This window comes from Diabrotica undecimpunctata, chromosome 1 (genome assembly GCF_040954645.1).
Source record: "Diabrotica undecimpunctata isolate CICGRU chromosome 1, icDiaUnde3, whole genome shotgun sequence".
Lineage (NCBI taxonomy): Eukaryota > Metazoa > Arthropoda > Insecta > Coleoptera > Chrysomelidae > Diabrotica > Diabrotica undecimpunctata.
The window spans coordinates 78914032-78940168 of NC_092803.1; the positions used below are offsets into that span (position 1 = coordinate 78914032).

Sequence of the window (26137 nt, forward strand, 5' to 3'; positions counted from 1 at the left end):
GCTGAGAAGAAGACATTTGAGTGGTGATTATAATCTATATAGTGGAAAACAGTTCATTTAGGCATTCAGTGACAGAAAGATGATTCTAGAACAGAAAAAAAGATATAAATACCCGGTGATTTGGATTAGAATCGATCAGTTATGAGTTACAGTTACTATGAGGCCAGTTTATTATGAAAGTTAGTAGAAGATAGACTCATTTAGTGAAGTCAATTGTACAGAATTTTCAAGACAGTTTTAGTTTTAGTAAGTCAGTCAGGCAGTTTAGTAAGAAATATGAAAGTTAGTTGGAGTCAGTGAATCAGTTACAAATAGTCCAATTGTTTAATATAGTGAGTTAAATGAAGATTAAAAATTATGCATATATTTTAATGCACTTTTATAATTATACACAAATAATTATCGAAGATTAAAAAAGTATATTAGAAGAATATTGGAAGAAATTAAAATTATATTATGATTGGAGATTAGTATAAATCAACTTATAATAATTGGATATTGGTATATTGAAAAGAAGAATAAATATAAATGCTGTTTTGCTGGTTTGCTTGGTGGTTTATAAATGCTGGTGAAGAAAAATATATCTTAAATTGGTAGAAGCTGATAATTGGAAAAAGTAATCTCACAAAAACAAGGATAACCGAAGTACGAAGACATTCAGTGGTGATTAGAATCTATATAGTGGAAAACAGTTCATTTAGGCATTCAGTGACAGAAAGATGATTCTAGAACAGAAAAAAAGATATAAATACCCGGTGATTTGGATTAGAATCGATCAGTTATGAGTTACAGTTACTATGAGGCCAGTTTATTATGAAAGTTAGTAGAAGATAGACTCATTTATTGAAGTCAATTGTACAGAATTTTCAAGACAGTTTTAGTTTTAGTAAGTCAGTCAGGCAGTTTAGTAAGAAATATGAAAGTTAGTTGGAGTCAGTGAATCAGTTACAAATAGTCCAATTGTTTAATATAGTGAGTTAAATGAAGATTAAAAATTATGCATATATTTTAATGCACATTTATAATTATACACAAATAATTATCGAAGATTAAAAAAGTATATTAGAAGAATATTGGAAGAAATTAAAATTATATTATGATTGGAGATTAGTATAAATCAACTTATAATAATTGGATATTGGTATATTGAAAAGAAGAATAAATATAAATGCTGTTTTGCTGGTTTGCTTGGTGGTTTATAAATGCTGGTGAAGAAAAATATATCTTAAATTGGTAGAAGCTGATAATTGGAAAAAGTTATCTCACAAAAACAAGGATAACCGAAGTACGAAGACATTCAGTGGTGATTAGAATCTATATAGTGGAAAACAGTTCATTTAGGCATTCAGTGAAAGAAAGGTACAAAATTTTGTTAATATAATTTAGTTAGTGTCATAACAATTTCAATTTTGAAGATAGTTTGTTTAAATTTTACATTGTCTATAGAATTTAATTAGTTTCATTAGAATTTCAATTTAAAGATAGTTTATTTTAAATTTACATTGGCTAGGTTAGATATATATGTGTGTTTCATAGTAGTTATAATAAAGATAATTTAAAAAAGTACTTACAAACTAATTCTTTGAGAACCGCGATAAAAACCCTATATTATTAAAATACTCATTGCTCATCATTCAAACAAAAAACACATCATAACAATATATATATATATATATATATACATATATATATATATATATATATATATATATATATATACATATATATATATATATATATATATATATATATATATATATATATATATATATATATATATATATTGTGACGATTGGGGTTTATAGAAAATAATTTATAAGTTATATACTACATAATATTAGATATAAAAAAGTATTGATTATTTTAAGAAGTTATATACTAGAGAATTTATAAAAATATATTTATGTGAGGGCATTTTAAGAAATTAGCATATAATAATTGTAAAAAGTTGTATTTTAGTAATTATAATGTGGTAGATATATCGTGGCCTCAATACTACAACTAGGTAACTCAAATATAACACTTCTAAGAAAAACGCATTTAAAGATTTTTGCAAAGTGTGAATTCCTCTCTAGCCTAAAATTGACAAAATATTAAAGCCATGTTCCGTTTTTAACATTCTTACCTTCTTTACTGACCATCCATGAGGTTTAATAATGTATATATTTTCCAAGATTAGGAATATCAGGAGAAAAGTTGGAAAAGTCCCAGTTATCTAGTTGTTGCATATACCAAAAAACCCAGTTATGTACTTGTTGCAATATATATTTTCTTGTACTGGCCCTTGTTTTTGTTAAAAAAAGAACTACTAGAAGTTATTTTTTTATTCCTTAAGTTAAAATTATACACTGTTACACATAAAAAATAAAAATTAGGTAGGTACCTAGTAACATTTGGAAAAATATTTACAAAAAACTACTTTATGAATATTGATATGAAACAATTTGTAATTTCTGAAGAGGCACAAATAGATTAGTTCTTTAAGAGTCACCTTCGTAGTCTTGACCGTCATCTATTTTACTTGAATCTTCTTTATTCTCGTATGGCAGACTGGTGTAAAACAGCCTGTAGGAATCTCCCAAAGCAGGTGGTTTCACAGAAAATAGTGATATCAGATCTTTATATTTTTGTATAGATATTGGAATCAGTTGTTGGTACAAAGGTTGTAAGGGCGATTGAATTGAAGTGCGGGTCCGTTTGATTAAATTTAAGTGTCTAAAACCTTCATCAGAAAATGATTCTTTGAACTCCATAATAAACGGCTGTGACTTCCTAAATCTTAGCCAGCACATCTTTTGCCAGAGAACAGCGTTTCCATTTTCATCCTTTTTCCGAATAGTCAAGTTATCCCTTATAAATTTTTTGAAATCTTTTATGTCCGATTGATCCAAATCATGAACAAGATAAGGTTTGTCTCCCTTTCTTCTGGCTCCCCGAGCAATTTGCTTCCAATCTTCAGGCCACAAAACTTTCCCCACACGTTTGAATTCTGTGTTAATTGCAGAGTGAATGGAATCACATTCCATCTCACTGTGTCCAGAAATCAAGAACTTCATATTAATGACTTCCAGGTTATTTAAATCATTTACTGCCTTCATTAACATTGCTGCAGTAAACTGATTCAAGTTTTGGCCTCCACATCTGTCACTAAAAAAGGTGACATTAGTACTAGCAAGGTGACAAAGAGTGCATTATTTTTTGGATCAGAGGGTACTAATAAAACTTGCTGGAGATCAAAATTGGCACATATGTGTGATCCATTAGAAAATTCAGCATCAATTCGATCTTTAAGTTTTTCGGTTCTAGCTTGATCCTTAAGAAAGAGATGAGCTTCATAATCTATTTTGAGCAACGATTTCTCATCAGTGGTTGCACTAATATAATGAGAACAAACACGACACTGATCTTTTTTAGGATGATGGAAACTTAGATTGAAATTTTCATTAAAAATTTTTCTATACATGGCCAAACTAACTTTTTCTTCAGCTTTTGAATCACACAATTCACAATAAAGTCTATACATCAGAGTAATATTTAAGGATGAATCAAGATAATGTCGTTCAGTAGATGATCGACAATAATGGGAAGGCACAGTAGGAAAGCTTTGAATATGTGACTTAACATTTTCCAAAACTGTCGAATTAGTTACTTTTTTCACGTGTTTTCCCCTATTATCACCCTCTGTTGTATTTTCAGATGTTCGCTTTTTCATAGCAATATCAACTACTCCCTTCTTAATTCCTAGTGTATTGATAAACATCGTCTTACAAACTTTAATTCTTTCATTATTCTTCGGGAGAAAAAATGTTACTGAAATGTTTCGTTTAGATTGTAATGATGTAGTACATTTTTTAGGATTTTTATCCGTGTTACTGTGAATAAAATCCCGTTGTCTATTATAATTTGCCAGTGCATAGTAACCTTGGAAAATTCTCGTTCTGTCCAATTCAGTTAGTTTACTAGAACACTGGTTTCGGAGTTGGTGGGACAAGCGGGTTTCATTGTTACTTCAGGAATGCTTTTATTTCTTGAAGAAACATACGCTTCCCCTTTGGCGCGTTTCTCTTTACGCAGATTTCTTGACCATTTATCGAGTACACGACGTCGCTTTCGTGGACGATCAGTTACTTCAGGAAATGTTTCCATGCCATCGAGAATGATGTTGCTTTTATTCCTACATTTTGTTGATAATAGCATGTTGTCAACTTCATCATCAGATGAAGTTTCTTCGTCAGCAGGTAAATATTCTGAATCATTTTCTGAAGAAAAAGGTTCTGCCACAGCTTCAATGAACGAACATCCAACATTATTTGCATCACAGTCCTCAGTTATAGCCACCTGACTTGATGTACTAATATCTTCACAAATGTTGCCTTCGTTATCTGTATCTGTAGTAGTTAAAACCACCTCTTCTACTGGTATATTGTAATCAACTGTAAATAAGATGACAAAAGCCTACAGCGCATGACAAAAGAAAAAGAAGTGCTTAATTTAATTAAACAACGCAAGCTTGAGTACCTCGGCCACGTGATGCGGAACGAAGAAAAATATCGAATTCTTCAACTTGTTATGCAGGGTAAAGTATTTGGCAGAAGAGGACCGGGACGCCGTCGTATCTCGTGGTTGAAAAATCTCCGACAATGGTTTGGGATGACCTCAGCGGAGCTGTTTCGCAGAGCAGTCAACAAAACCATGATAGCCTTGATGATCGCCAACATCCGGACCGGATAAGGCACTGAAGAAGAAGAAGTAAATAAGATTAATGTTATCTTCCTAATACCACAAATTTGTTGTCAGTAAATAAAATAATAATGCCCACAATAACGTAACATATAAAAATGATTTTATTGTTAATAGTGGTACAAAATCTGAGTTTTTATTTTTTTATTTGAATTATTTCCATTTTTAATGAACTATAAGCTTTAGTTTGTCAACAGAAGCAACAAAATAGTTCTAATATGTTATTCAATTGAACAAATACAATTACAAAAATAATATTAAATCTTAAAATACAGGGATCACTGGAACTTTTATTTGTACTTTTTATTTTTACAACAAAACAAAAATTATTTGCTATAATTTTTAATATTGAAGAAACACTATAATTCCTAGCCTAAAAAGTGGTAATACATGGTTTAAAAATATAGATTTGTACATACCATTCGTAAGTACTGTAGAACAGTTTGCACTACCACTGTAAATTAGAAAATCACTTCTACAATTGAACTTGGCATTACATATTTTACATAGCCACATTATTAATTATTTTGCACTTACGTTCTCAAAACAAATAAGTAATTAATCATCAAAATATCTAACGGACAAAATCTTCGTCAATGGTGACAACTCAGTGGTCGTATTTTTCAAGTGGCCTTACTTACGTGCTACAACTAGGTAAGTGTAGTTGTATAGTTGTGTGACTAACAGCTTAGTCATTAAATGTGCAACAAGTAGATAACTTATGATATCGAGTTGTAGTATTAAACAAAGGATGATTTATAAAGTTATCTACTTTTGAAAGTTAGTTATATTGACTCATAGGGTGCGTTTTGAATTGTCTAGTTGTAGCATAACATGAAGATAATATATTTACATCTATTGGTAAACTTATCTCAAAAATGAAAATTTTCGAGTTATCTAGTTGTAGTATTGAGGTGACGATATGTAAGTGAGCCATGTGACTAGGCAACCAACTATACAGTGAGTGATAGACAGATATTTATACTCTGAAGTGACGTTTAAGAATATTTACGAATATAAAGTGGGGTTATAATAATATATTGTTTGAAATGTGTATTTTATTAAATTAGAGTGTTAGTTACTAATTTGAATGTTTATTCTGATCTGAAAAGCCTAAATGTCAACAAAATTATCAATGTGTGTGCACTCTGCACTCTGCACTCTCCAGAGTGCAGAGTGTGACCATTGTTTACGGTCGAACATTCTGGAATAATGATTATGGCAGTGGATCGAACAGATATTTTTTTCGAGAACATCTATATAGAAGTTAATAGAACGAATGGAACATGATCTCTTACCAGATGATTCTAGAGGATCCAAAAAGATATAAATACCCGTGATTTCGATTCAAGATGAAAGTTTTTAGTCAGAAGTCAAGCAGTTTATTATGAAAGTTAGTAGATTAGTTAGTGAAGTCAATTGTTCACAGTTTTAGTAAGTCAGTCAAGCAGTTTAATAAGAAATATGAAAGTTAGTTGGAGTCAGTGAATCAAGTACAAATAGTCAAATTGTTTAATATAGTGAGTTAAATGAAGATTAAAAATTATGCATATAATTTAATGCACATTTATAATTATACACAAATAATTATTGAAGATAAAAAAGGTATATTGGAAGAAATTAAATTATATTATGGTTGGAGATTAGTATAAATCAACTTATAATAATTGGATATTGGTATATTGAAAAGAAGAATAAATATAAATGCTGTTTGCTGGTTTGGTTGGTGGTGTATAAATGCTGGTGAAGAAAACTATATCTTAAATTATTAGAAGCTGATAATTGGAAAAAGTAATTTCACAAAAAACAAGGATAACTGAAGTACGAAGACATTCAGTGGTGATTAGAATCTATATAGTAGAAAACAGTTCATTTAGGCATTCAGTGAAAGAAAGGTACAAAATTTTGTTAATATAATTTAGTTAGTGTTATAACAATTTCAATTTTGAAGATAGTTTTGTTTAAATTTTAGATTGTCTATAGAATTTAATTAGTTTTATAAGAACATCAATTTAAAGATAATTTATTTTAAATTTACATTGGCTAGGTTAGATATATATGTGTGTTTCATAATAGTTATAATAAAGATAATTTAAAAAAGTACTTACAAGCTAATTCTTTGAGAACCGCGATAAAAACCCTATATATTATATTATTAAAAATACTCATTGCTCATCATTCAAACAAAAAACACATCATAACAATTTGGCACCCAACGCGGTGGCTCTCTATTTAAAAGAATTAGTTTGGGAAGATAAGTGCTCTCATATAATCAAATTAATTATCAGTAGAAAGAAAAAGTATAGATTTTAATTTTAATTATATTTGAACAAGTAAAGTCTCAAAATGTCTCAAGGAAAGAAAGGTACAAGAAGCAAAAAGAATGAAGAAGATGTGGAAGTAGAAACAAAACCTATACAAGAGGAGAGTTTAGTTCAAGTTCCACAAGATACTGCAGAAATGAATCCAGAAAGAGAGGAAAATGTCAATATGGCAGCTTTATTTTAAATTTACATTGGCTAGGTTAGATATATATGTGTGTTTCATAATAGTTATAATAAAGATAATTTAAAAAAGTACTTACAAGCTAATTCTTTGAGAACCGCGATAAAAACCCTATATATTATATTATTAAAAATACTCATTGCTCATCATTCAAACAAAAAACACATCATAACAATATATATATATATATATTTATATATATATATATATATATATATATATATATATATATATATATATGTATATATATATATATATATATATATATATGTATATATATATATATATTCCAATTTCTTCAAAAAATTGATCCAAAATTCCATATCAAGGCAAACAGCAATACCTCTATAGACACATACTAACATAATAATAACATTCATTAGTTTAATATAGACCAATGATTCTATGTTTACAAAAAACTAATTTTAAAAACAACACTGTGCACTGCACATAAACTTAAAAAACTTTAATTATTTCTTTAAAAATCGACAATATGCTAAAATAGCCAGCGGAGGAGTAGCACTATACATAAAGAATGACAATAATAGTATAGAAATACCATTAGAAAGAAACTTAGAGGCAATTCGCCAGTAAATTCCATCCAGTCCCTTGGTGGAACCATGAATACAAACAAGCAATACGACAATCCAAAAAAAGCGTTTAATAAATTCACACTACAGAAAAATAAACAAAACAAAACTCTTTAGAATTCAAGCGACTACGAGCTATAGCCAGATTTACTATCAAAAAAGCAAAGTACGAATCTTAAATAACATACGTTTCAACAATTGACAGTTCTACTCCGATGACTGTATGGAAAAAATTAAAAAAGAATATCTGGTACAAATCTGTTAGAGTAAAATATTGTAATATTCTATAAATCTCAAAAAAAATATCAAATATACTGGCATTAGGTTATTAAAAAAACTCAAGCGATGCAAACTATTCACCAATTTTTTTAAAGAACAAAAGAAATAAAGAAAAATATACCATCATAGACTATGAAGATCAAAATAACAGCGAAATAAACTTTCCAATATCGATGGATGAATTAGAAACGGTAATGAAAAACTGTAAGAACTCGTGCCCTGGGCCAGATAATATTCACACTATTTTTCTAAAAAATCTCACCTACCCATCTAAAGAACACTTACTTCGAGTGTACAACCTAATCTTTAAAAAAATGAATTTCCAGAATCCTGGAGAAATTCAATAATAATTCCTACTCCTAAACAAAGTAAATCAAAATCAGATTCCGAAACATATAGGCCAATATCTCTTACTTGTAGTATGGGCAAAATGCTAGAAAAAATAATAAATAACAGACTCATCTGGTATCTGGAATCAAAAAAACTAATTATATCAGAACCAAATGCCATTGCAGCACTAAAAAACAATAAGTCAGCAGGTCCGGACAATGTACCCTGCGAAATATTAAAGATCCTATGTAAATCAGACAAACAGTTCCTTGATAATCTAGTTGAACTTTTTAACAACATATATAATAGCGGTAAAATCCCGGAGAACTGGCTGCAGTCAACATTTATTACAATCCCGAAGAAACCAAATGCCCAGATCTGTGATGACTACCGGCTTATAAGCTTGATTAATCATGTCACTAAAGCGTTCACTAAGATCATTCATAGAAGAATATATGATAAATGTGAGTCAAATATTGATAGATACTTTGGCTTTCGGAAAGCACTTGGAACTAGAGAAGCAATTTTCGCTCTCCAGGTGCTTATACAGCGGTGTAGAGACGTTGATAAGGACGTGTATTTGTGCTTTGTGGATTTTAGAAAAGCATTTTGACAATGTCAATTATGAACAATTGATAGATATTCTGCGAAAGACAGGTATTGACGACAAGGACATTCGAATTGTGGCAAACCTATACTGGGGTCAAACAGCAAAAGCAAAAATTGGCAACGAACTCACTAAAAGTGTGCAGATCAAAAGAGGTGTCCGTCAGGGTTGTATATTTTTACCACTCCTATTCAATATTTATTCCGAAGAAATATTTAATAAATGTATGGAAAATGCAAATGAGGGCATAAAAATAAACGGCGCGAGTTAACGAACAATATAAGAGATGCCGACGACACGGTGATCCTTGCCAGTACCATAGACGAATTACAGCAGGTAATGGAAAGAGTTTATTCAGTTAGTGAGGAATACGGCCTGAGTCTCAACTTCAAGAAGACAAAGTGGATGCTGATAAGCAGGAAGCAACAGCCTGCTCGACAGTTACGGATAAGTAACATACTAATTGACCATGTAGAATCTTATGTGTAACTTGGCACCAACCTAAATGCAAAATGGGAACAGGCCACAGAAATTAAGGCGAGAATAGAATGAGCTAGAGCAGCATTTAGCAATATGAAAAAGCTCCTCTAAGCAGAGATTTGTCTCTTCCCCTAAAACTACGTCTAGTTAAACGCTACATTTTTCCGATCTTACTGTATGGTGTGGAGGCCTGGACGCTGACGGAGACGCTCACGAGAAAACTAGAAGCATTCGAAATGTGGGTGTACCGACGCATTCTTCGTATATCCTGGACCGAACATGTCACCAACACAGAGGTAATCCAAAGAATCGGGAAGGAGAAAGAAATCGTGAATACAATTAAACAAAGAAAGCTTGAATATCTAGGCCACATATTGAGACACGATAATTACCGTCTACTGCAATTGATTGTCCAGGGAAAAATAGACAGTAAGCGAGGGCCAGGCAGGAGAAGACACTCGTGGCTCCAAAATCTGAGGCAGTGGTTCGGGCTCACATCGGTCGAGCTATTCAGAAGCGCCGCAAATAAGATCAGAATTGCCATGTTAATAGCCAACGTTCGCAACGAACAGGGCACTTGAAGAAGAAGAAGAAAGTGGCTTCGGAAAGCGTCGTTCTACTGTAGACAACCTTATTGATGTAAAATCGGAAATACATGAGGCTTTCGCAATTAAACAACACTGTATTGGAATATTTGTCGACATTAGTAAAGCCTACGATTCAGTATGGAAATATTGAATTTTAAAATCGCTCAGTGAATGGAAAGTAAGAGGTAATATACTCAATTACATATTAAACTTATTAAAAAATAGACAATTAGAAGTCAGAGTAGACGGCGTGTATTCCTCAACAAAAAAAATCAAGAAAATGGTATACCACAGGACTCGAACCTTAGCACTACTCTATCGTTTCACGCTTCAAAAGTTGATTCCAAACTTTTAATCGAACCGATTACCCTTTCTATTATCACCCACATACCTTTTTGTTAACAATAGACACCTACGATATTTCCTCAATTCAAACCCCTCCTTGGACAATTCAACTTCCCTTTACTGACACCAGCTTATTGCGCCTAAACAAATCAGAAACGCCAGCAAGTCAAATTAATTAGGAATTTCTTAAAATATTAAGCAAATATGGTAGCCGTTTAAAGTTTACACCGATGCCTCTAAAAACTAAGACGAAACTGGGACAGCAATTTACTCATCAGAATATAAGAAGCTTACAATTTACCTTCATATACAACAACGTTCTCTGCTAGACTGTATGCGATACTAAAAGCACTAGTTCTGATAGTTAATAAATATAAAAAGAGAAATATCATTATTACAGATTCTCTCAGCCCAATAATAGCATTAAACCAACTCTACTGTAATCATTTACTAATCCTTCTCATTCAAAAGGAACTAAAACATGCAGAAATATGAACATTAAAGTTAATTTTATATGGGTACCGTCACATACTGGAATCGAAGGAAACGAGGTTGTATACAAAATAGCAAAAAATGCACCTACTAACCCAAATGCAGAAGAGAATACGAAATCTCTTTACACCGACCTGAAAGCATTCCTTAAAGAAAAGATTAATTTAATATGGCTGAATACATGGAAGAACTCCCCAACCAAGCTGTACTAAGTTGATATTAATCATCAAAAATTCCCAAAATTTAACAATAGAAGAGAACAAGTAACCTTCACTCTCCACAGGATTGGTCATACTCGGTTAACACACGACTACCTACTAAAACGTACTGATAAACCTGTGAGTGATATGTGTAAACGTGTCTCAACGGTAAAACATTGTTTATTGCAGTGCCCCAAGTATGATGTGCAACGCAAAATGTATAACATACCATCTATATTAAATAGTGCTCTTGGAAAGGACAGTGATAGTAAAAATATTTTTGCCCTTCTCAAAGACTGCTAGCTGTTATCAAAAATCTAATATTTCACTTTGTATAGATTTAGGTTTATTTCTAATAATGTATTGCTATGGTTAATATTCTATTGTTAAGTTATAACTCTGTATCACAATCCATACACGCTAATAAACCTGCGTGGTTGATGCGTCATGTAAGAAAAAAAACTGTTTAAATAAGATGCTTAAATTAAGATTCATCAACTGACGTTTAAGTTTTTAATCCGGTAATCATTATCAAAAAAAAAGTTTCTTTGGGTGGTAATCATGATGATTAACATAGTTACAAAATTTGACTTTTTTATTCAGGACTTAAAATATGTGTCTCCTTTAAGTATGAAGATGATGAATCCTATGCAAGTGCTATGCTATTATTGAACAACTAGTATCTGTGTCTTCAGTTTACCTAGTGTTGTTCAGAATAGCGATTTTATGTTAACTTCATGCAATTTCTATCAATTCTTTAGGCGTTTAAAAATTGGACAGTTTGAAATAAATCTATTAACAAATGTTCACTAAATATATATATATATATATATATATATATATATATATATATATATATATATATATATATATATATATATATATATATATATATATATATATATTTAATTTTAATTTAATTGCTGATATTAACTTTTTCTTCTCGAGTTTAGGCAAATATGTAGTAAGGTTGTACTGGATGGGATCTTGGAGGAAAATATATATCAGTGATAAGATTCCTATAAATCAACACAATGAAATAATGCTTCCCTCATGTCCAATTTCTCTACCAACTTCAGTAATAGTAGAAGATATAGAACCCCAATCAACTAGTAAACAAAAAGACGAAAAAACTTCAAAGAGTCAACTTTCTAAACAAGAAATAAGAAAAAGAAAAGTTCAGTATATAGCATAATAATTATAGCGATAAGCGGTCTTTATTTTGATTTTTTAGGAGAAACCGGAGAAAAAAACAGATAGGGTTATTGAAATATGGCCATTTTTGCTTTCGAAAGCCCTCATGATACTGGCGGGTTTAACTTGGACCGAAGAAGAAGAGCTTTCAGATTTTGATATTATTCACTGTTTAACAGGATGGATTCCAAACAAAATATATACAACAGGTAACAACATTATAGTTAAATGCAAACGACGATTACAATATTTTGATTTTATAACATTAATCATCTTTTTATTAACCTTTAAATACTCGAATAACCGTTACTTACGTAATCACTTGGGTAGTGTCTGTCAGTCACATTTATAAAGATAAAAAAAAGAAGCAATGAAGAACTAAACACCCATTTGTTGCTAATCTCTTTATTGAATTTTAAATGCAAAAAAACTAATATATTCTAACTCAATATTAACACTTAAAAATATTAGAGTTACCACCAGGAAAACCTATAAAATGAACACTTTACAAATGAAAGAAGAAAAAAATCTAATTTTCGGTTCCTTAAGCTTTGCAATTTCCACAAAGTAAATATATATCAAAATAAAGTCATTTTAAACACATTTTGCAAATATATGGTGTTTTCCGATTTCGGGAGTAGGCACAACGTGTATGTCTGTTTTTGGCATAACTTCAGGAAGGGTAGGAGTATAATTAGAAAACTTACGTTCTATACTCTAACTTCTTTGTTGATGTGTGAATTCATTGCTCGAGAAGTTCGATTAGCCTCAATAAGATTAGATGCCAAATATTTTAAAAAGATGACTTTCTTTGTATTTTGTTCAGAATTGGAGCCACTTTTACAAATTGCTAATATAGTAATGTTCAGTATGTTGTTAAAAATAGCCATGGGCTATCGTCGAGTACGTCTCTTGTTATGGTATAAAATTTGATCATCTTAGGTTTATACTTTTTGTTAGTCTATCTATCTATATATATATATAAGGATTTTTACAGCTGTTGCCGCCTTCCTTCTTTCAGCCAACGTCTCCAGTCCTTTCTGTTCTGCCACTCTCCATCTCTAAGGTTTCGTCTTTTCATGGCCTCGTCCACTTCATGCCTCCATGATCTTCGGGGTCTACCTCTTTTCCTCCGTCCTATTGGGCTCCAATTCGAAATCTTTGCTATCCACCTTGTATGATCTGTTCTTCTCACATGTCCATACCAAATTAAACGTTTTTCTTCGATGTAGCTGTTTTTTGTTAGTCTATAGATTAATATTATCGTCAACGTACATTGACGAGGGGAGAAGTACCACGTTAAACAGGTACATAAAACACCAAGCTAATTTGCTCTCATATTAAAAAAATTATATGGAATTTTCCTTTTATTCTTTTGAACTGTCCGGACTATAATTGGTAAACCAAATGTCAATTGTTATATTTCTGCCTATGTTATAAATCGGAACACACATCATTTTAACTACATCTTTTGCTGTAGAAGATAACCGATAAGGACCTTTAGTTTGATCTTTAAAATAGACTTCTAAGTTTGTGAGAAAGCAAGTTCTTGCATTCACTAAAGCGAATACTTTTATCCCATAACTAGCTGGTATTTTGGGCATGTACATACGGAATGAACAACGTCCTCTAAACGAAAACAACTTTTTGTCCAAGGTCACATATTTATCCGGAGTGTAACAGTCACGGTAATTTTGCACAAAGAGTTCTAAAAGACTTCTGGGACTAAGTTTGTCTCAAAATTTCTGTTCATTTCGAGTATAAATATTATCGAACTACATGCAGACAATTAAAATGTAAAACGCCGACTAGCCATACTTGCACGAATTACCTTAATACCGGAACCATCCGTCACCCAAGTCTTTCCTATATTTTTTTCCACTTTTGTACAATCCCATCAAGTATAATATTCCTATAAGTGCTCTCATTTTATTTCTGTAGGTTGGTTTAATGGATCCTTGGAATTTGGTCCTTCTTTGTTATAAAGGTATTTGTATTTTCTATAATTATATATAAGATTGCATTACTAAAAATAGTCAACCAAGAATATATAGATGATACAAGCTTTTTAAAGTTTTCTTTTGTAACAGATAAATGGGTTAATAAATTTTGCCTTCCACTCGTAACATTCTTTAAACGTACATGTTTATTTCATTTAGGACTGCCCCTCCATTCATAATATAAATGTCGATTGCTTTCCCTTAGCGCTTACCTTCTTCTAGTGAGCCCTCAACTAAGCAAAGCTCTTCAAAGATCAGATGTAACGTCGTTATACAACTTTTGTAGACTTTTAATTTCCTGTAGATAAGGATCCATTTTTTAGCTAAAAACAATTTAAAAGCAAAAGTAAGAAACTAATTCAAAACTTGATGGTATAAAATAGAATCATCTACACGCTCGGGTGGTGTCTATGAGAAAATTATAAACGCTAGTGTCTATATGAGCGCACTTTTTTGAATGACTGGCTTACTACCACGTACTACCACGTATATTTCGGAAAACCTGAAAGGTATACGAGCGAACAGCCAAACAGAGGCGTCACGTTAAATGTTATGCTTAAAAAATACTAAGAAATGTCAAACAGACACCATCCGAGTACTCAAAGGTTAACGACATGCCAATTTTATTAATTGGTTTTTCCCGATTTATATCTTTCTCTCAATATTTATTATAAACTATTTTTAGTAACCCTTAACTGGTATCGTCGCGTCGGGTCATTTTGGACCCAACCGGATAAATTGTTTTTCGTATTTTGTTCGCAAAAGCGTCAAACAACGGCATGTTTTAGAAGTTCTCCCAAATCATGCACATGCATCAAGCTGTTAAATACCGGTTGATAAAAAGTACTTTAAGTAGGTTGTTCGACTGATATGCATATATTTTTATGACCATGGATTCGATTTTTATTGATGGAAAACGGTATACAACTGAACAGGCACAGGAATTTTGTTAAATAATAATAATGTAGAGTGTGATCGTGACAGTGACCCAGAATAATTCTAAATGAATATTCAGATCTCTTCTGTAACTTTTAACAAATCGAATAGAAATGACCAAGTCGAATTGTAATTACCCGAAATCGGAATGTTGGATATCTATCGCATCCTTTTTGTGTTTGGATTGTCATTCTGTAACTCACATCGTAATGGGTGTAAATCGAAAACGCCAACTTCCACTTGACGCGGTCAGAAGTTGGTGGCAACCCCGCACTAAAAAGAGAAATAAATGTTCTGTGACGTTATGTTACTGGAAAGGCTAGTGCGCGTGAAACGTTTATCAAAAAAGAAGATTATATTTCAAGCTTGTCGTCAAGTAGTTTTGATTTGTTTTGGTTAAGTTAAAAAAGTAAGTTCGTCACAAGAATACAAAATGGCAAGCGGAACACCAAAGAACAAGACATCTGCTGAGCAGTTAAATTATTTAGTAAACTTTATCCAAATAAATCTATAATAACACCACAGATTAAAATATGAAACAGCTTCAAAAATAAATCAACAACCAACCGCTAATTTATATCAACAAAACAAATAAATGTCAATGCCAAAACAATAATGATACCAATGCGCAAGCGTCAAGACCAATTTCGATGTCGAAACCTGATCTCGACAGAGCTTTTCGAGTCGAAATAAATTTCTACACAACATTCCGATAGTAGAGGTCGAGATGAGTTACAGAATACCGATTCCTACAATTCCGATCCAACTTTCTGACCTCTATTTGATTTGACTCATTTCTATTCGATTTGTAGTTACAGAATAGGGCTGATTGTGTATGAAAGCCATATTTCAGAGAATACGAAGATTAATGATTCAGGGCTTTCTACAGTGACCATTCGAGATATCAGCGATCAGATTTCTGTACTTTCCGTAGTAAGTAGTTATGATTATGATAATACATTTTAAAAATTATCAAGGTACATTTATGGTAAAAATAGATAAAAATGTTCAAAAAATCCACCAACTACTAGCAAAACACAAAGTTACACACACACACACATTGTAATACCATTTTTCTGGTTTAAAGTCTGCTGCAAAAGACTGTGCCGAAAAAACGTCATATAATTTGTGGAGCAGTTTAATTGATGATGCTAGTATAAACATAATTGTGGAATGCACAAATAAAAAAATTAGCGATCTGTCATATTCATATGGTAGTACTGCTTCTTTTGTTGAGGATATGAACTTTTTAGAAATAAAAGCACTCTTTGGTCTTTTATATCTCACCTCCGCCTTTAAATCAAATCATGAGGATGCTGACGGACTATTTGCAAGTGACGGCATGGGTCGCGACATATTTCGTGCTACGATATCACTAAAATGATTTTTTTTCTGTTTGCTGCCTTACAGTTTGACACGGCGGCTAGAAGGATTGAGACATTAAATGACTAATTGCGGTCCATCAGTGATATTTTTAATAATTTTATAAAAAACTATAAAATATGTTATATACCAGGAGAATGTTTAAGTATCGATGAGACGTTTGTTGGTTTTATAGGCCATTCTTCCTTTCGCGTTTACATCAAAAGTAAACTTAACAAATATGGTCTAAAAGTGATGTGTCTCTGTGATGTGAAGACTCATTACTTATTAAATTCATTTACTTATGCAGATATAAGGGAAGAACCCAGTCCCAGAAGCTCTCTATTACGACATTATCAATATTATCTCATATTGAACTGGTAAAGCAAACTGGAAGAAACACAACTGGGCATAACTAGTTTACCTTGATTAAACTGGTAGACAAATAGCTTGCACAAAATCTTAACTATGTTGGAACGGTACGTAAAAACAAAAGAGATATGCCATCGTATACAATTCCGAATAAAAAAGGTGTACTTTATTAGTCTATATTTATTTTTACTTTATCAAAAACAATGGTTACTTCTGTAACAAATCAAACTAGGTATGCACTTTTTTTATCCTCGATGCATCATGATGACAAGATAGATGACATTATAAAGAAACCTGATATCATGGTTTTTTACAATTCCACTTAATCTGAGGTGGATAGTTGGGATCAAAAATACTCTACGTATAATACTACTAAAAGAAGAAGATGGCCATGTGCAATGTGGTATGATTTTACGAATATTGCTTTTGTAAATTCATTTATCCATTTTTAAACTGGTACTGACAATGACATGACACGGTGACACGGAGAAAGTTTGTGATCACTTTGGAAACATCAATGATTAATGCACATATGCAACGCCTCCTAACTATAACGGGGCTTCCCACAGAACTTCCGGAGATAATTCGTAAAGTACTTACATTTGATGAATTAGTTACTCCAACAGAAGAGCTAAAATTGATTACATAGCAGGAATAGAACCTTTCCAGAAACCGGCACATATGTTATGTTCGTCCATCAAGCAAAGAAAATAAACACCATAAATAAACTATTTGTAACACATCTGAAAATCATATATTTGTAAAAATCACAGTACACAATTACTGCAATGTTCAAATTGTGTTAAAAAATAATATGCCTCAAAACGTTCTTGCAGATTTTTTTGTTTTTAGTTTTATATTAAAACCCAAAGAACAATTGTTCCAAATAATTATTTTTTACCTTTACAAAACTTTTACAAAATATAGTGCTCTTTTATTTTTGCATAATACATGTTTTTTAACTTGTGCGGTCAACTCTTTATATACAAAATATTCTTTCATTATGATATAATAATAAATAAATAAAAATTTTTTTTATACTTAAATAAAATGTCGGGTCAGAATAATTGAACAAACGATACTAGTTACAAGTATAAAAATAATGATACCAATTAAGGGTTAAGTTAGTGTAAAAATCTGCCGAACATAATCCTATCGAACCATATCTTACGATGGGATCATTTCCGTATAAGGGCGTGCTTATGGAAAACACTCGCTGATTTGTCTATTAACTAAAAACTCATTGTTTTTTTTTTCAGGGATAATCAACTCGATAAGAGTTTTTTTCAAACGTAATTTAAAGTTTTACACTGTACCATTAGTCTAGAATGAATCTAGAATCTAGATTTGCCCTCCTATAGGTCATCCTGCGAGGAAAAATATTTGGAAAGCGAGGTTAACGAAAAACATCCTGGTTAAAGAACCTTAGAATCTAGTAACACAACATTTGTGCGGCTCTGTCACGATGCTGTAGATATGATAAAGACTGTCATGATGATCGCCAACATTCGTCACGAATAATCACATTAACAAAAACGATCAATTCTTTAGACGAATGGATCCAGTAATCCGCAGTCATATTTCCAACCACACACATACACAATAAAGAGGATCGATATTAACAAATAATGGCGGGTGTTAAGAAGTAATAAGATGACGAGTAACAATGACTAAGTTAGCAACAGCAAAACAGACGAAAATCTGGAAAACGACTGATACAACTAAAGCTTCCCCTTGGTTTTACACTTATATTCACTATTGCAACATATTACTCGACAGTGTTAACTATCAAGAAAGCTGACTCAAACAGAATTAACTCCTTAGAAATTTGGATACATACGAAGATATTACGAATGCCATGAACAGTACGTCGTACAAATGAGTCTGTGCTTCAAGAGTTAAATATTGGTGCCAAACTGATTAAAAAAATAAAAAATAACAATATTCTGAGGTACTTTTGTTATATCACTAGAAGAAAAGAAGGCATGGAAAGAGTAAACGTCGAAGGTAGAGTCAAAGGCAAAAGATCAAGAGGCCGATCTCCTTCACGTGGTCTGATTAAATTTAAACATTCATATGACTCTCTCTCTTCCAGATATATCGCATAAAGCTTAAAATAGTGTTAAATGGTTAATCACAGTCAACCGAACATCATGATGTCACCATATAATTGAGCAGGATAACGGTTTGAGAAGGATGTGATTAATTTCTAGATGCTTTAGCAATTCAGACCTCTACCTTAAAACGTAGAGATAGAAATGACAATTTAATATATCCCTAACTGACAAGTTGTAGCAAGTGGTAGGAGAGAAAAATTAAAGGAACATAATTATAGATAAATAATTGAGCTCTATATTCTAAGGAAATTAAGATTAGTATGACCGAAGATAACACCATACAGAGATATGTTTTTTGTAATACTGACCACTTGTAGTTACAAAGGGAAGCGTTATGACCATAGACATAAAATACAAATAGACTGAGCGTTGCAATACTGCGTCGTTCCTTTAGAGAGAAAACTGACGCAAAGCAGTCCCTGTATCGCTTTCTAATGGACCTGTTTTTTGACCACGTGACTTAAATGCACAATGGGAAGGTCACGTGGTCTATAAATCCGACCCAGTAGTAAAAGATGCATATTGCGTCAGTTTTCTCTGTCGTACTGTGGGAACGGTAATATGTTGGAGCGATCAGTCTATTTGTATTTTATGTCTACGGTTATGCCAGTATATTACACTTTTTGGTTATTAAAATAAATATTTTTTTTTAGATTTGGATAGTCTAGCAATCTGGCAACTTTGCTTGGATCATACACACCAGTATACTTGGTTTAATAGTGATATCTCAGAAAAACCTAGTAAGAAAGGTTTTATTGTATCCGGTAGAAGCAGCAAATTGAGTGTTAAAAGTGAAAAAAGCAATAAAAGCATTAGTTATAAGAGTGCTAAGAGCGAAACTAGAAGTGATACAATGACAGATAAAAGCGAAAAAGACAAAAAAAGTTTAAAGAAAGAGAAAACTGGCATCAAGAAAAAGGAGGCATTGCAGAGAACCCCACAACCCGAAGAAAAAGAAGTTAATAAAGACAGTTTTATATTGACAATTGGAATTGCACTTAACAGGTAACTTTATTACAGGTTTATTTATTTTTATTTACAATAGAATAAATTTATTTAGAAATTAAAGTTTTTTACTTACATATTCTCAATGATTTTCTCACGTAATTTTTGACTTGCAACTTACAGGTCTTGTACGTTTCTTGCTCACTGGAAACCTAAAAATATATTTCTATACTTCGTGTAACCTCACAAATGAAAATGACATTCTTTAGTCTACCAGCTCTGTCTTACAAGTCTTACTACTTACTCATTCACAATTGTTGGATAGTGATTAGCGTATGGATCGATATTATTTGTCTTGGGATCTCTTTTCACAAAAAAACAATCTTTTAACATTTGTTTATAAGAAATATTTCCATTCTTTATATTAACAGACTTTAACATTTTTATTTAACCATTGAATTCAGTTCATTAAATATGGATACATTTATTCAAGAATATAAAGTAGTTGATAAAAAATCATCCATACTACAATAAATGACAAACTTTAATGCCTTATTTAATAATTTAATACAACCTCTGAATATTATGCATATGAATATAAGAAGCTGTCAAAAAAATTTTGATGACTTTGTAATTTTTTTATCCGAATGTAAGACATACTTCGATTAGTTAATTTTATGTAAAAAAGTATATTAACCATATATATAAAATAATATATTTAACAGTAACAAAACTAATTTAATTAGAAATTTTAACATTTTTTATTTAACATTTTATTTAATTTTAACAAAAAGATTATTTTAACCCTCTGTATAGATTACCCTGTACTTGTCCAATAATATTTAATAACAATTTAATGTATCACTTAAATAATATCAATAGATCCGATGTTCATAATTTTGTAGGTGATATAAACATTAATCTTTTAGAGTGTATTGAAGAATTCGTAGAGGAGTATAAAAGTGTCAAAACATAACGCTGTCATCTCGTCGATTTCGAAACTAGAGAACAAAGTTTCTGGCGATATTTCGAAAGTTTCTTCTGGTGTAGCCCAAGTTTCTGGTGATGTGGCCAAAGTTTCTGGTGACATCGCATCATTAGAGAACAAAGTGTCTGGTGATATTTCGAAAGTTTCCGGCGACATCGCTTATTTAGAAAACAAAGTTACCAACGAGATTTTTTCTCTGGAAAGCAAAGTTTCTGCTAACATCTCTAAAGTCACTTCTGAGATATCTGCCATCGACTATAGAATGTGTTCGTTAAAAAACCAGTCGTTGTCAGCCAATATGTTGGCCTTCGAAGAAAAGACGAAAGAGATGGAAAGGAAGATGGAGGAAACAGGGACAGCAGAGAGAGGAAACAATCCAATTACAGTAGAGATAAAAGAAGACGAGACAAAATGTAAGTTAGAAACACGGCCGAAATTTGGATGGTCTGAAAAAGAAAACGCTGTAAATTTGACTATCGCTCTTCGAGGAGATGCCTTAGATGTGCTTCAGACAATAGCCGTAGAGGAGACGGATGAGTTCGAACAACTTAAGAAGAGGCTAAATATGTGATATGGCCACGAACATTTGGAGCATGTATATCAATCGCAGCTTAAAAATCGAAGACAAAAGAGAGACATTTATTGATGGTCTTCGTAATCATGAAATGCACAGAACACTGCGATTAGCTCGTCACAAGACGCTGGTTGATGTCTTATCCGCCGCTCTCCAATACGAGTCAGCTACGCAGGCCTCCGGCGGGTATAGTAACGTTAGGACTGTAAAAGAGGAAGGAGATGAAGATAAACTTGACCAGCTCGTTAATATGATTAAGAGTATGACATACAAGAAAACGAAGACCATAAGATGCTGGAATTCTGGCGAAATAGGACACGTACGAAGTTCATGTAAGCACCCTAGGTACGATGCAAATCGAGAAAATCACCATCATGAAGAATAGAACGGCCTTAGGGGGGCAGCTTCGACTTGAAACTTTTCCAAAAACCCTCTCATACTAATAGCTTCTTTAAAATGTCGTGAAGATAGTGTATATGTAGATGGAGAAATAAATGGTAAAAGACATACGTTGTTGGTGAATATCGGAGCGACCAGAATCATTATACGCCCGGCAGTTATAAACAGCCGTAAGAAACTGTTATTAACGAGGTTGCGACTTCGGACAGCTACAGGTGAAAATGCCAACATTCATGGGGAAATCCAGGTAAAATTAGAAATTGGATCAGAAAAGTTTTTCCAAACTGTTATAGTTGCTGACATCGAAGAGGATGTTATATTAGGAATGGACGTAATGAATATGCATGGATTTCAATTTGATTTTAAGAATAACGTAATCAAAGTTGGTAACGAGGAGGTATTTCTTCATCCACATGATGACAACACTGTGCAAGCAGACATTAAAGAAGATACAGTCGTGCCTGCGAGAAGTGAAACGTTCATAGTAGCGCGGTTACACGGAATTGTAGACGAAGGGACACCTGTTAAGATGGAGCCTTGGAACCATGACGACGAGGTTGGCCAAGGAATTATAATTGGAAAGGAATTGGTGATTTCATATAAAGAAATACCGGTGAGACTTATCATTGTTAATGACTACCCAGTGACCATCAATAAAGAGACAAAAGTAGGAACTTGTGTACCTGTGACATCCATAATCTGTCAGATGACAACATCTGATAATTCCAACGACAAATTCGACCAAATGGTTGCAGTTGCTGGACAGTCTCTACAACATATGGAGAAAAGAAAATTAAGGAAAATTCTAAGGCGGTATCGTGATATTTTCGTACCGAAAGGAGAAAAGACGGAAAGAACTACCGTTCTTAAGCATAAAATTGATACTGAAAATGCTAAGCCAATTCGTCAAACAGCTCGATGATTACCACAGGCGAAAAGACTGGAAGCTGAAACGATTGTTCAGGAAATAAAAAAAGACGGGGTGATAGAACCTTTTACGAGCCCATGGGTCTCTCCGGTGGTCCTGGTTAAGAAGAAAGACAAAACGACGAGGTTCTGTGTGGAAAACCGTTTGCTGAACAACGTTAACAAAAAAGATAGTTATCCTCTGCCTCGGATCGACGATACATTCAAAACATTGGCTGGAAGTAAATTGTTTTCTACTTTGGATTTTAAGTCTGGATATTGGTAACTAGAAATGGATCAAGTAGATAAAGAGAAGACAGCCTTCACCACAGGATCTGGATTGTGGTAATTCAACGTTATGCTATTTGGACTCTGTAATGCTCCTGCGACATTTGAGAGGCTTATGGAAAATGTGTTTAAAGGATTATCTTAAAAAACATGCCTGGTTTATCTAGATGACATATTCGTCTTGGGGGAGACATTTGAAGATTTTCTGAAGAATTTAGAAAACGTTTTAAGTCGACTTAAAGCTGCCCAATTGATGTTAAACCTCAAGAAGTGCCAGCTATTTCAAGGTAGAGTCAATTATCTGGGTCATATAGTCAGTAAAGAAGGAGTGGCCGTGGATAAGGGAAAAATCGATTCCATTAAGGAATGGCCAGACTCAACGGACAAACATCAAGTGAGAAGTTTTCTTGGACTATGTACTTACTACTGGAGGTTTATTGAGAAGCTTGCAGATATCGCTAGGCCAATAACGCGACTTGCAAGAGATTACCGCTGGAATACAGACTGCCAAAATGCCTTTGAGACCTTGAAAAAGCATTCAATCACAGCACCAATTTTAGTAATAAAGATGCAACATAAGGGGGGAATTAAGAGATTTAATACAGATGCAAGTAATGTGTAAATTGGAGGAGTGCTATGTCAGATTCAAGGAGGATAGGAACGAGTCCTTGGATATTTTAGTAAAGTTCTTTTTTTAAAACCTGAGCGGAAATATTGCGCCACGAGAAGAGAACTTCTAGCAGTAGTGAAATCAGTAGAGCACTTCTATCAATACCTCTTTGAAAGTAAGTTTTTAATCCGAACCGACCATGCCGCCCTTAAGTGATTGATGCAGTTTAAGAATCCAGAGGGTCATATAGCCAGATGGATCGAACGACTCCAAGAATACGATTTCAAGATTGAGCACCGGGCCGGAGTTAGCCAGAAACGCTGATTCTCTTTGCAGAAGGCCGTGCCCAGCAGAGTGTTCCCGCTGCAACAAAACGAAATTAAAGGAAGCGGCACTGCTAAGAACAACGATGGTCAACGACGAATGGACGCCTACTAAGATAAGGAAAAAACAAGAGAGAGATCCAGTTATACAAAAAATTCGAAAATTGAAAGAGGAAAATCGTCTACCACCTTGGCAAGAAATATCAAACCTATGCTTAGTAGTTAAGACGTATTGGCCCCAGTGGGACTCATTTATTATGGAAGATAGCTTGCTCAAACAAGTACTGGAAAATGATGACGGAAAAGAGAAGACAGTTGGTGATCCCAAAGAGCAGAATAGCCGAACTACAGTTGTTAGCTGAACATTAATTTAAAAATTTAAGAATTAAAAAAAATAAATAGTTTTTTAATTTATAAATTTAATATGTACTTAATATTTTTATGTTTTATTGTAAATACAATTTCATTATTTAGATATAGTCTATCTATCCTACTTTCGGGGGGTTAGGTGGAAGAGCAGTTGTGTGCCGCTGTTGTACAGTGGTACACAAACTGAATCTCGCCCTACTGATATTATATTTCATTGTAAAGAAAATTTAATCTGTTGTTAATAAAGACATTTATTATTATTATTATTATTACTTCGTCAGTTACACGACAGTCCACCAGGAGGGCATTTCGGTGTAAAGAAAACCCTTCAGCGAATTCGGAAACGGTTTTATTGGATGAACAGTTTCGACGACGTAAAAGACTGGTGTAAGAAATGTACTATTTGTGCTACGAGTAACGGGCCTTACCGAAAAAGGAGAGCTCATATGAGACAATATAATGTTGTAAGCCCGTTGGAAAGAATAGTTTTGGACATTGCAGGGCCATTTCCAGAAAGTAGAAATGGAGGCAAGTACATGTTGGTAGTAATGGATTTACTATAGTAATGATTTATATATATATATATATATATATATATATACATATATATATATATATATATATATATATATATATATATATATATATATATACATATATATATATATATATATATATATATATATATATATATATATATATATATATATATATATATAGTATTTATTTATAGATATAATAATGATTTAGATTTTTTAGTACTAAGTGGGTCAAGATTTACGCACTTCCAGACCAGAAGACCGCCACCATTACAGATAAGTAGATCAAAGAATATATCAGCCGATTTGGAGTGCCTTTGGAGATCCATAGTAACCAAGGAAGGAACTTCGATAGCGATCTATTCAAGGAATGTGTGATAGACTAGGCATAAAAATAAGAACTACAGCATATCATCCGCAATCGGATGGTATATGAATAGGACAGTTGGCAAGTATTTGACAAAGATGGTGTATGATCATCAGCAAGACTGGGACCAATATCTTCCCTTCTTCACAATGGACTACAGATCTGCTGTTGACGAATCAACAGGAGAACCTGGAGACCTGATCGAATTACGAAGAAGAATGGACAATGTACACGAGTTGGTCCGTCCCCATCTTCAGATCACTAGCTAATGAATGAAGAAACGGTACGATACGAAAACCGAAAAGGGGTACTTTAAGAAGAACGACAAAGTCTGGCTCTATAATTCCAAGAAGCGAAAAAGCTGTTTTCCCAATTTGCAGCAGTTTTGGGAAGATCCATACTTCATTATGAAGAAGATCAACGATGTCATCTACCAAATAAGCAAGATTCCGAGGGGAAAGCCGATGATAGTACACCATAACCGTCTGGCGTCTTTCGAAAGTGACCACGACGTAGATGAAGAAGTCGAAGTAATCCAAGTCCAAGATGTGTCTAACCTCACGTTTGAGGAATTCATGGGGGCCTATCGAGGTACCAGTAAAGCAAGACATGGTGTTACCACTGAAGAAAAGCAAGATCTACTCACGCTTCCCGATGACTACTTACTGGCCCTTACCATTCCGGCCAGTATCA

The 26137-nt window shown here is 32.9% G+C and overlaps 1 protein-coding gene across 3 annotated transcripts in view; it reads left to right on the top strand.

Moving 5' to 3' along the window:
- The window catches only part of LOC140439427 (androglobin-like), a 174674-nt gene that overhangs the window by 17096 nt on the left and 131441 nt on the right, over nucleotides 1–26137 (top strand). For all 3 annotated transcript variants that reach the window (XM_072529330.1, XM_072529344.1, XM_072529335.1), the window contains exons 4-6: nucleotides 12109–12332; nucleotides 12390–12558; nucleotides 19790–20141. In XM_072529330.1, coding sequence (XP_072385431.1) covers nucleotides 12109–12332; nucleotides 12390–12558; nucleotides 19790–20141 — 745 coding nt within the window. The remainder of the gene's footprint in view (nucleotides 1–12108; nucleotides 12333–12389; nucleotides 12559–19789; nucleotides 20142–26137) is intronic.